Here is a 12,906-nt window from a genome sequence, read left to right as displayed (position 1 = left end):
TTGTGAGCCACCATGTGGTTGCCAGGAATTGAACTCAGGACCTTTGGAAGAGCAGGCAATGCTCTTAACCACTGAGCCATCTCTCCAGCCCCCCAGTTGAGACTTTGAGAGGCATGACTGGCTCTCACTCTCCATCTTTGTGTTTAAGGTCTTTGAACAGAGATGGGTTATCCTGATGAAGGAGAGAACTGTGGCCATATTGCTCCTGTAATTTCAGGTGACAGTCTCTTCCTCAGAAGCTATGCTGCATGTTCCTGACCACATGTATGAGGGTGGCTGGGTTCAACAGGGCTGAGGAACCTCCTGGCTGATGTTAATATAACCGCCAAGCCACAGAAGCATGAACAAACAAAAGCTGCGTTAATCCGTGAAACTGTAGAACTGTTTGTGGAGAAGAAAAAGACTTGAAAACATGTTCCATAGCCAGGTGGTAGTGGTGGTGCACACCTTTAATCCCAGCACTAGGAGCCCGGCCGTGGTGGCGCACGCCTTTAGTCCCAGTACTCCGGAGGGAGAGGCAGGCGGATCTCTGTGAGTTCGAGGCCAGCCTGGTCTACAAGAGCTAGTTCCAGGACAGGAACCAAACGCTATGGAGAAACCCTGTCTCGAAAATCCAAAAAAAATGAAAAATAAAATAAAATCCCAGCACTCGGGAGGCAGAGACAGACGGAACTCTGAGTCAAGGTCAACCTGCTCTACTGAGCCAGTTCCAGGACAGGCTCTAAAGCTACAGAGAAACTCTGTCTGGAAAACAAAAAGGAAGGAAAGAAGGGGGGAAAAGGGGGAAGGCAGGAAAGAAAGAAAAAATGATTAATGGAAAATTTCAAACCTGTTTTGTTTTAGAGACAGGATCTTACAGTATAACCCAGACCGGCCTGGAACATACTATGTAGTCCAGGTTGGCCTAGAATTTGCAATCCTCCTGCCTCAGTTTCCCAAGTGCTAAAATTATAGGCATACAACACTATGTCCCTCCCAAACTTTTTTTATTTTTTTATTTTTTACTTTTTTATTTTTTTGGTTTTTCGAGACGGTTTCTCTGTGGCTTTGGACCAAACTTTTTTTAATACTTACACAACACTTTCCTGTTGTGTAAGCTCTGTCTGTGTCTACCAGCTATGGTTTCACTTCTTTTTCACTGTGTGTGTGTTCCAGACAAGCTTACTTAGTCTTCCCCATATTTTCCCGTGCTCTCAAGCTTCCAGGACTCTGCTGTCTGACATAGGTCTAAATGTCACCTCCTCCAAGCCTGCCTCAGCCCCTGTGCTTACATCCTGCCTGCACAATACTTTCTAGATACGTTTGTAAATGTTACTTCACTTCACCACTCTCAGAATTTTTTAAAAACAAAGGCTATTTTGTTCTTTCTGGGTCCACTGTCTAGCACATAGTGAATGGATGTTACTAACTATTGAGGGGAAAGATAAAATAGACAAAACATACTAATTTTACACTTTTATTTTTAGACACGTTTTCACTCAGCTATGGACCTGCCTCTGCCTCCTGAATTTGGGATTAAATTAAAGGCATGCCACTTTGCCTAACCTTGCCTTTTAATTTTTTAATAAACTCCAAAAGCCAAGCTTATAAAGAAACCCTCTGTTTGCTAAATTGGCTCCGATCTCACATAGTGTGGATCAGGAATAAATAATTAGGAGTTCCAGTGGAGCTCTGTCCCTGGAATATATCCGTCAAATCTTCTGATCCTTCTACTCATTCCAAAAGATGAGTGTCTGTGTGTTCAATGGGGCTGGCTTCCAAACGCTGCTGAGGAAGTACAGATTCGTCCTCAGGAATGGAGTCTCACACAGATGCCCGGGATTTCACTCATTTGCTTCTCTAGTAAAAAACAAATGACTTTTACAGAAGAGTTATTCTGAAATAGAGCAAAATTCCCAGTGTCATCCAACTTCAGAGAAAGCTTCTGTCTCGGGTTTCTCATGAAAACCACTGGTAAGAGCCGGGCGGTGGTGGTGCATGCCTTTAATCCCAGCACTCGGGAGGCAGAGGCAGAGGCAGGCGGATCTCTGTGAGTTCGAGACCAGCCTGGACTACAAGAGCTAGTTCTAGGACAGGCTCCAAAACCACAGAGAAACCCTGTCTCGAAAAACCAAAAAAAAAAAAAAGAAAAGAAAACCACTGGTAATTATAATTATCGGTTTCAAATGTATGTCTCTCTTTGTGCAAGATGGGCATTGCTTACTTACTCCAAGATGGGCATTGCTGACTTACTCTGTTGGCATACTTACTGTTCAGAGAAACAGAGGATAAGACTGCCAACAGCAGGAAAAACATCAACGAGGTAAAAGGCAGCGTGGGAAAGCCAGGATTACTTTTGTGAATGGTGGTCTTCTTTGGGCGGGCTAAAGGAAAAACCAAACTAATTAAATCAGTAATGAATTTAGTCATTTCCTCTTCCTCATCTTCTTCTTTTCTACTATGAAATATTAACAGTATAAACTCTTGAAACAGCATTTAAAAATGAGTAGAAGAAAAACAATGATGTCCACTGGATAAAATGAAAGCACAAATTTCTACCACTGACAATAGCTCATTAATATTGATATTTGAGAGACATGTAAGTACAGATGAATACCCTTTCATGGAATGTTAAAGTGTGTATGCATGCACGCATATTTCCCCATATGACCGACATATCACAATCACAGTTTCTACTCTGTTATCTTCCTGCACATTGCATCATGCACATTTTTCGTCGCCATGTTTTCTTCTTTAACATTCTTTATTTTGGCTACATAGTACTTCAACATATATTTAAACAATCTCCCAAACTGCTTCCAGTATTACATTAAAGCATGCAGAAACAGAGAAATATGTATAAGCATATCTCACATGTTTAAGATATGGTCTAAGGTTATCTTTTTAGCTACTATCTCTTGGTTAGAAACCATTTTCTGGATTGAAAGGTACCGACTGGGGGAAGAGGTATAGGAGGGAGGGAGAAAGAACAACAGAGCAGTTGGGCCCGGAGACAAAGTATCACAGCAGCTTTCACACCTGCTACATCTGTAAAGCTGCGACATGAAAGCGGAAGGAGAAAAGTTTCAGGAAGGGAAGGGGATGAACAAGAACAAGAGGGAAGGCAGAGGAGGGCTAGGGATACGCACAAGGGATGTGATTGTAACAAATGCCTTAATGAATCAACCGCTACCTAAATAAATAATTTTAAAAAATAAAATTCCTTCCAGAAATATTATAGACTCTTGTAACATACGTGTGAGGTCCTGTGTCTATCCCTTGTATGAATGGAGAAAGGGACCCTCAAACTGTCCTTCAAGATAAAACTGCCCCCAAAATACAAACTAATTTCTTAAAGTATGTTATCACATAAGTAGAAAACTAAGAACTTCAGTATTTAGATTACATGAATTCATTTTCATGGAGAAAGTATAGTTTTATATACTTCAGAAATATGCAGTAGAATTCGGACTTTCCCTAAATGGCAATGGTAAAGACGGTATCGTGAACTCTTTCCCATGGTACAAGGCAACACAACAACCCCTTCAAGCTCTCCACAGACAATTCAAGCAGCTGAGCCTCCTGTCTCCCATACACATCACTCAGCCAGCCAGTGGCAAAGATCCCCTAGTCCTTGCTCATAAACATTCCCGTCTTCATGGCTCCATTAGCTTAGACCACCAGAAAATGAGGCTGTATTGTTCTGGAGGTGAGGGGGGGGGATGTTTACCTGAAAATGAGTCCGAGATAGTGCCTGAGAAAACAGGTTGAGTTTTGAAGTTCAGGTCAGTATAAATGTTTGGTGAAGCCATACTGAGACGAGATCTGCTTTCTTCAGAAAACCCGCGGCATTCGTAAATTCTTTTTCTTATAAACAAGAAGTAAGCATGGTGATAATTATCCCACCATCAACGAGAAGGTGCAGAGGTACCAAGTGGGCAAGTGCCTCATGAGAATTTAAAACCACGGGGTGGAAGTCTCTGGGCCACAGAGAGGTCCGATCACCACAGTCAGAAAAAAAGAATCACATTAAACCTGTTCAGGGTGGATATGCAAATACTGTGAGCCGTGGACTGAAACCGGGAGTGAGGAAAAACAGGAAGGAAAGGAAAGGAGGAACCAGGCAATAGAGAAGTCTGTCCTGAAACTCGAGCTCTCAGCTCTCTCCAGCAGAGTTCGCGAGCTTCCAGGAGCAAACACGATTTCTGAAGAAGCAGCCAGCGTTGGCTAACACTGCTAATACTGTAGCCACAGCATTCTCTTTAGCTGGACCGCTGGGTTCTAGGCACCACATTCTAAGAAACTCCTTGACCTTGGCTTCTTTCCTGCTCTGTAGACTGTAAGATGGGGCAGATTTTCTAAGTCTCTCTGGCTCAACCTGTGTTCCTTTTCGTGGGAGTGAGGCGCTCCCGAAACCAAGGCATCCTGGGATAGGCTGTGGCCTTCCTTTTCTGCTGTGTCAAGTTTCTTGCCTTGCTTTTCTGGTTAAAGTAGGGTTTGGGTGACAGTCGCCTCTTCCAGCTGTTCCTCTGTTTTCTCCAGATTATTCCTCGGAGACTCTGGCAAACTGCCTGGATGACATCTACTGTCTTTGCTCACGCTGCGTGCTGCATTTGAAAGTACCCGCCGCCACGCATGTGCCCCACACACCCGGTGTCTCGCTTGTTCTGCTTCTTCACAGGAACAGGAGGGGCTCAAGGCACTGGGTGATTAACCCTTACGTGTCTTCCCTGCTGAGTCAACATCGTTCTTTTCCACTCACTCAAGAACAGGAGAATACTCTTCATCAGCTAGGCTGTGAAGCTCAGGTGCCCTGCCCCCACACACACACACTCCAGGGCACACAACACCACACTGTGGGGCTAGGGGAGAACAGGCCCTCCATTAGTCATGTGGCAAGGATGCATTAACACTAAACAAGAGAAACCACAGAAAATCTCAGAAGTAGATATTGGAGGTGTGGCAGAAGAAAAAGGCCAAATGCTACCACATCAACAAGCATTCTTAAAAGATTTGAAACTCGGACAACAAACACTAGATGTAGATAAATATATTTATCTCTCTATATATATAGATATGTTTTGTTTTTCAGCACAGGGTTTCTCTGGTTGTCCTGGAACTCGCTCTGTAGACCAGGCTGCCGACCTCAAACTCACAGAGATCCGCCTGCCTCTGCCTCATGAGAGCTGGGATTAAAGGCGGGGGCCACCACCTCCTGGCAACATTCAATATCTTAAACTGAGTGCTGTGAAATATTTAAAAAGATATCCAAACAACTAGCTCAAGATAAACCAATGAACCCTCCACCAAACAAGGGACATCCACGCCCCAGAAGGAACTCACCAACATCCACCCAAGAAAGCAGTGACAGACGGTTGGGCACATAAAGGTACCCAGTGCCAATCTGGGGAATTTCTCCAATGAAAATGAATGATCTCGGGATCCCACATTCGAGTACCAAAAACTGTCAACCCAAAATCACAGCTCTCACCACAAGGGAAATAAGTGACAGGTTCTAGAGTCAAATAGGAGTGACAATAATCTGGAAACATATGGTCATAGCTCCAACGCTATGACTTAATGGGCCGACAATTTTGTAAAGTTCTTATCGTTGTGTAACAAAGGAGAGATGACATAAGCCGAAGCACTTTTAAATGCATTGGTGGTCTAGAGAGGTGGCTCAGTGGTTAAGCACATGCATTGCTCTCACCAAGGACTAGGGCTGGTTCCTAGCACACACATGGCCTTTCACAACCATCCTTAACCCCATTCAGGGGATCAGACAATGGGGATCTGTCACCCTCTTTTGGCCTCCAGAGGCACCAGGCATGCATGTGATGCACATATATCTCAGCAGGCAAAACGCTCACAAATATGAAATACATAAAATTTTTAAGTGTCTTATGTGTCTGGGTATTTTGCCTGCGTGTATGTCTGTGTACCATGTGCAGCTCACACTGAGGTAAGAAGACATTCTATAACCTGGAACTGGAGTTAGAGACAATTGTGAGCTACCATGTGGGTGCGAGGAATTGAACCCGGGTCCTCTGGAAGAACAGCAGGTGGTCTCGAGTTCTGAACTACCTCTACAGACCCGTAAAATAAATGTTAAAAATTAAATAAAATACATTAGCAGACAGGTTATGGTGATGGGGGGTTATAGGCCTCATGTGCTGCTGGATGACATTCTCCACCTCTAAGTTGGCGGAAGCTAGTGGTGAATACTTTCCCAAAGGGTTCAGGTAACAGTCACAAGAATGTTACATAAAACACAGAGGTGAGTAATGCATGACTAATAAGGGATCTAAAACATATCCCAAGATAATGTGATTCTGGGGCTGCAGCATTCCAAATCTCCACAGTCATGTGAGTTCAACCAATCAGCCCTGGAGAATCTCCCATAGAGAATCTCCCATATAGGCGATGCTTTCTTTCTGAGAACTTGGGCTCACACAGTAAAGAGGGCGTCTATGTGATAGGAGGGTCAGGTCCAGAAAGACCAACTTCAAACAGGGTGAGAAGGGCATCCATGCACAGGGTGAGAATGTGAACAGAAAGCATTGCATCAGGACTGCATGGTCGTCAGCTGGCAGAAGACCACGCAGGGACCAAAGTCTGGGAACCAAAGCAGAGGAACTTTCTCACAGACTCCCAACAGCTCACAGATTGAAAAGAATCTCACAGAGGTAGGGCAGACATGTAAACCCCAAAGGAATGTACAGAGGAATGGCCAGCATCCGGGACTCCACCTGTGAAGCACAGACACTGTACCAGGTCCATCAAAGGAAGACCCCAAGGGGACAACAGAACCATCTGCTGCAGGGGAGCTCCCAGGAGTGAGACAGGTTTCTGAGAGCTAGGGGAGGGACAAGAGTCTTCCATTAAAGGCCTCATGTTCTTTGTTCACAGAAGCCTTCCTGCCATACCTATTCTTCCCTGTTTAGTACCCAGTATTAGTTCAGCAGGCTGCTACGTTGCTCAGTCCCTCTGTTCTTGCCCTGCACCAATTACATTTCTTGTTGCTTTTTCTTTTCCCTTTACCTCTCTCCTGGAGAACACAGGCTGGCCTGGTTGATGGGGCTCCATGTCCCATCCTCCTGGAAGGTGTTGTTTTTAACATATGCAAGGCCTGCTATACCTACTCACGGTTTTGTTTGGAAGGTTCATTTCTATCCTTCGGCTCTGCTTTTGAATGTCTTTGCTGGCAAGAGCATATCTTAGAGACAACAGATAGGTGGATTTTTTTCTTTTAAGTTCAGTTAGTCTGCATCATTTTGTCAGTTGAGGATATTTGCATTTGTGTTCATATTGAGACGGGTTTGCTGTTTCCTGAGATTTTGTCAGTTGATGTTCTGGTCGGTTGGACAATTGGTATTTCTTTTCTTCTTCCCCCATTAGCATAGAAGTTTGCTAGTCTGCTGAACTGGGTATGATTGAGTCTTTCCCAGCTCTTTTTGGTTCATCTATTCCCCTCATCAAATGCACTCTCCTGTGTTCTTGTGGGTGAGACTGTTTTTCTTTTTCCTCCGTGTATATTACTCCTGAAAACCTCTGTGTACCAGCAGCTCGCTGGTTTCCACAACTCGGCACTTCCTTGGGGTCACTTTCTCTGGCTGGCAATCTGGTGTTCGGCTTTCCTGGCCATACATCACATATTCATCCTCTTGTACTGACTCTGCTTCTGTCTCCAGCCCAGTTCTATCTGAATTCCTGGTGCCTCTCCTGCATGAAACTCATTGGTAGAGACAATGAATGTGGGCCTGCATTGTGCAGCAGCAGTAGAAGGATCTCAAGTTCACTAACAATCCTGCTCCTGGGAGGCAACACAGGTCAGCAACATTTGAGGCTGACTCACAGTGTGGCTGTGGCAGCCATGGCTCCAGACACTGATTAGTGGGAGCAGTGATGGTGGAAATTTGGGCCCATTCCCGAAGATGTTCAGGGAGCTGATAGGGGTAGCTTAGACTCCCATGGTAACTGTTGGTATTCAGGCATCTGTACTGGCCAGCCGTTGGGGTCCTGACAGGATACGTCCTCAGCGGCAACCACTAAGAGCACCTCCTGTGCACATTCACAATGTTCCCTTTTAAAAGGGGGGCTTTGCCTATCTCCCATTTCTTTCTTTCTCTCTCTTTCTGCTTCTCTGCCTCTTTGTCTCTCTGTCTGCCTCTCTCTTTTCTTTTGTTGCCCCGTCCCCAGAGGCTGGTTTTCCATCTTTGCTCCCTGCCTTTTCCCGTTCATTTTCCCCCAATTAAAAAACAAAACAAAACAAAAACCTTCTCCACCTGAGCTCTGTCGCATGCCATCTTTCTCTCATGTGTCGCTTTTTTCTAAGTTAGAACAGTAACAACCCTAGTCCTTCTCTTACCCTTAACTTTATAGTTATCCACTCTCTCGAGCACAGCTTCTAACCTCCCATCTTATCCACAGTCTTAATCATCTTGTCCTAAACATATTGATTAACCATCTCTAGTGTCCCACCAAAAAACAAACATACATACTGATTATATGTATTTGGCAGAATATATAAAAAAAATCTATCGCATTTAGAAGGGGGCTGGAGATGTAGCTCAGTTGGAAGAGCATTTCCCTAACACATACAAAGCCCTGACTGAATACTGGGCGAGCCAACATACACACCTGTAATTCCATTACCCAGAAGGTGGAGGCAAAAGGTCAAGAGTTCAATATCATCCTTGACTACCTAGTTCTGGGCTATCCTGGTATAAATGAGACCCTGTCTCCAAAGAAAAAACCAAAATATAAATATTAAAATGGAACCCTTCTTTTAAAAAAGATTTATCTTTTATTTTGTGTATATAAATACTTATCTGCATGTATGTACGTGTACCACATGCATACCAGAAGAGGGTCTCAGATCCCCTGGAACTGGAGTCACGCAAACAGTGAAACTGGGTGCTGGTAACTGAACCCTGGAACTCTACAGTGCAACAAGAGCTCTTAATACCGAGCCACCTTTCTAGCCCTGAAATGGCTCTTTGTTGTTGTTCTTTTGTTTGCTTTGGGTTTTACATTTTGGTTTTTCGAAACAGGGTTTCTTTTTGTAGTCCTGGCTGCCCTCAAACTCAAAGAGATTCACCTGCTCCTGGCCTCCTGAGTGCTGGGATTAAAGACATGTACCACCACTGCCTGACTACTGTTTTCCTTTTTATGTATCAGTTTTCTCTTAGAAAACATATGCCTTAAATGTTCTCACTTAAGAGACATTTAGTGATTTTTTTTTTAACCAAAAATGTAGGAAATGGGGCTAAGGACACAGTAGAAGATTGCCTAGCCTGTGTGAGACCTTGGGGACAATCCTCAACACCACAAAGAAAACCTGTGGATAGCAGGGTTAGTAAGAGTAGTGATTAAATAAATTACAGCAATCCATATATTGAGGGCCTGGTTAGATGTTGAAAAGAATAATCTAAGCACTAAGAACATATACAGAGCCAAGGAGATTGCCCAGCAGATAAAGCATTCGCTGCCCAGGCATGAGAACCTAAGTGTGGATCCCCAGCGCCACCTAAAAGCCAGGAGTGATGGTGTGTGCTTGGAATTACAGTTTTGGACAGGCAAAGATGGGGATTCCTGGGACTTGCCAGCCGGTCTACCCTAGTCAGTCAGTTCCAGGTACAATGAGAGACCCTATCTCAAAAATAGTTGAGGGAGGCACTCAACATGAACCTCTGGTGATGTGGGAAGGTCATATGTCAGTCTGCTGTTTCATTGGTTAATCAATAAAGAAAACTGCTTGGCCTGATAGGTCAGAAAATTAGGTAGGTGGAGTAGACAAAACAGAATGCTGGGAAGAAGGGAACCATTGGTGAGCCGGACACCATTCCTCTCCTCTCCAGGCCAGACGCGATGAAGCTCCAGCCCAAGATGGATGGACACTAGAATCTTCCTGATAAGACACCACCTTGTGGTGCTACACAGATTATCAGATATGGGTTAATCAAGATGTGAGAGTTAGCCAGTAAGAGGATAGAACTAATGGGCCAAGCAGCGTTTACATGAATACAGTTTGTGTGTTGTTATTTCGGGGCATAAACTAGCCAGGCAGCCGGGAGCTGGGCAACAGGAATGCCAGCCCGCAGCTCCTTCTACACTCTGGTCTCCACATGTACATACACACACATGTACCCACATACAGAAACATGTATATACATACACAGCAAAATAAATCAATACATACAAATATAAAGGCTTAGGAAAGTTCAAAACATTGTAAATTCTAAAGTAAAGTTTATTTTAGTATAAGTTTTATCTAAGTATATTTAAGTGGACAGTTACACATAAGCACACAAAAAAACTGTTTTATAAAATGTATCAAGATTTTGCAGCAGTCACAGTAACTACAGACTCATAACTGCTCAAAGTACCAAGAATAATGGCTGCTGGGTATTCAGCCATAAATGGGACGCCTATATCATCCCCTCCCAGGCCATGGAGCAGCTCAGAAAGTGGGAAGACCTAACAGCCAGAGGAGTAGGTGTACAGCAGGAGGGTGACACTAACTTCCGCACTCTTGAACTCAGGGCAACTGGGATTACCATGTAAGACTGGGTCTACAGACCTGGACTGTGGAGAAACTCCTGAGGCCCCGCCCTAAGAGTTTATATGCAGCCAATGAATGGTTAGTGGCAGACGGAAGGACATAATCTTCAGTGGTGTATGTAATGGCGTAAAAGAATGCAGACAGATTGTAAAAATATATACAGCTTTAATGGAGAAATAGACTTACAGAACCACTGTTCCCAAGGAGACCAGGAAAGAAGAAGCAGCGGCTGGGAGCACCCTCGCCAAATTTATAGGCAAACATTAGCTCAAGGTGAACACACCCCCTAAGGGGCGGGACTTATGCCTACAGGTGTAGCCACTAGTCAGGTGCCTGGGCTACTATACACAAATCTCCACCCACGCTCCTGTAAGCAGCCCTAATGAAACTCACTGGGTCATTTAAAAACAGACACAGAAGTAGAAAATGTAACGGCGTAAACGAATGCAGACAGATTGTAAATATATATATATATATATATATATATATATATATATATACATATATATAGCTTTAATAGACTTACAGAACCACCGTTCCCGCGGAGACCAGTAAAGCAGAAGCAGCGGCTGGGAGGACGCTCGCCAAATATATATGCAAATATTAGCCCAAGGCGAACATGCCTCCAAGGAGCGGGACTTATCCCTACATCTCCCCTTTTTGTCTAAATAAGACAGAACTAAACCAAATACAACTATATACAATAATAACAAATAATAAATATAACAAACAAAATTGAGAACAAAAGTTTTGCTAAACATTCTATCTCAAGGAGTCTAAATAATGTAGAGAGTAACTACAATTATATAATCTTCAACTCCGTCAAAGATCTGAGAAGGGAGTAAATATTACTTAACAAACGAGATATATCCAAAATGTGCAACAATTGACAGAGACAACTGACTACCTGGGCAATCACCCAAAGTCTCGTTTGCAGTGTTGAGTCTGGATCACCCTGGGCACACTTCACATCCAAACCCTAACGCCATCGCAGCTACCTAGGGTGGAAAGATCAAACAACGCAGGGCCACTGTGGAACAAAACAGAACTGAATGTAACTGACTCAGTATGGCTGCAATATGAAGGTGAATCGGGGTGCTTCTCTTTTAATTCAAGTACATGCAATGGCCAGAGTCAGCAATTACATAGCCTACCATCACTTTGGGTACAGGCGGGTGAAGCTGCAGTTAACTTCTCTACGCTTGAGATGTAGATGACCGTACCTTAGAGATCCTGTGGAGACTGAGCTAGCTCATAAAGCACTTAGCTGGTGCCTAACAAGGAATCAAAGCTCCGAAAACGGAGACAGTGAGGCTGTACTTGGTTTGGGGTGTCTGACGTTCTGAGAGTCTGTGTGGGACCAGTGGATGAAGAGTGTGGTCCTCGGGGTACGTTCAGTCTCCCTAAGCTTGTTCTCTGCAGTTTGTCCCCCACCATCTCTTACTCTCCATTTGTCTCTTCTCCAGTGACTCCTCCACTTCATATCCCAGAGAGTACCTACTCAGGTGTGGTACAATGCCACGCCCTGACACCATCCCATCTCCTACTGTGGTAGCCAGAATGAGAGCGGCCATCCGGGCGCATGCGCAGTGGGTGGGGCGGCTGCACAGGTTAGCCGTGGTGGCAAATACTTACATGGAGCTTCCCGTGTACCGAGCCTTCTTCCATGCCAATTAGTTCAGTCAATGATGAGACCTACAGGGTCTAACTAACCACAAGCTCTTCAGTTATTCGAGTCAGTTCACTGTCACAATGACACTATGATGTACTGTAAATGAACTTTAATAATGTGTTGAGACAATGACAGAGAAAAAAAATTGTGCAAAGGCAATAGTCATCCCAAATCCACGTTCCTAGACACTAGTCTCTACTGGCCACTAGCCATCTACTATTCCTGAGCTATGGCAGAGAAGGCCATTAGTAAGTACATCTCCCACCAAAGGTTTAAGTCTGAAAACTGTCTTCCAACCTTCCTTTCAGCCTGACATCTGTTATCCCTAGTTTCCTACTCTGGCTTGGGTAAAGGCTCCAACTCTTTACATAAAGTGACCCCAGTCAGTGGGGGTCAACTATGGGGGTACAGACCTGTAATTCCAGAATTCAGGAAGTAGAGACAGGAAGATCAGAAGTTCAAAGTCATCTTTAGTTGCTGGGTGGTGGTGGTGCATGCCTTTAATCCCAGCACTTGGAAGGTAGAGGCAGGTGGATCTCTGAGTTCAAGGCTAGTCCAGTCTACAAAGTGAGTTCCAGTACAACCAGGGGTACTCTGAGAAACCCTGTCTTAGCGAGGGGAAGTCATCTTTGCCTATACATCCAGTTCAAGGCGATCCTTGAACATGAGATCCTATCTCAAAACACACAAA

At 44.2% G+C, this 12,906-nt stretch overlaps 1 protein-coding gene across 1 annotated transcript in view; it reads right to left on the bottom strand.

Annotated features, from left to right (window-relative positions):
* LOC101980190 (C-type lectin domain family 4 member A-like) overlaps nucleotides 1–4,007 on the bottom strand; it is an 11,748-nt gene extending 7,741 nt beyond the window's left edge. Inside the window, exons 1-2 of the mRNA XM_005365176.3 lie at nucleotides 3,710–4,007; nucleotides 2,250–2,363 (exon numbers count right to left, since the gene is read on the bottom strand). Of these exons, the coding sequence (XP_005365233.1) occupies nucleotides 2,250–2,363; nucleotides 3,710–3,791 (196 nt within the window). The 5' untranslated portion in view covers nucleotides 3,792–4,007. The remainder of the gene's footprint in view (nucleotides 1–2,249; nucleotides 2,364–3,709) is intronic.
* Between the last annotated feature and the right edge of the window lie 8,899 nt (nucleotides 4,008–12,906).

This window comes from Microtus ochrogaster, unplaced genomic scaffold (assembly GCF_000317375.1).
Source record: "Microtus ochrogaster isolate Prairie Vole_2 unplaced genomic scaffold, MicOch1.0 UNK1, whole genome shotgun sequence".
NCBI lineage: Eukaryota > Metazoa > Chordata > Mammalia > Rodentia > Cricetidae > Microtus > Microtus ochrogaster.
The sequence above is the reverse complement of the archived record's forward strand: the minus strand, read 5'-3'. Positions and strand labels throughout refer to the sequence as shown.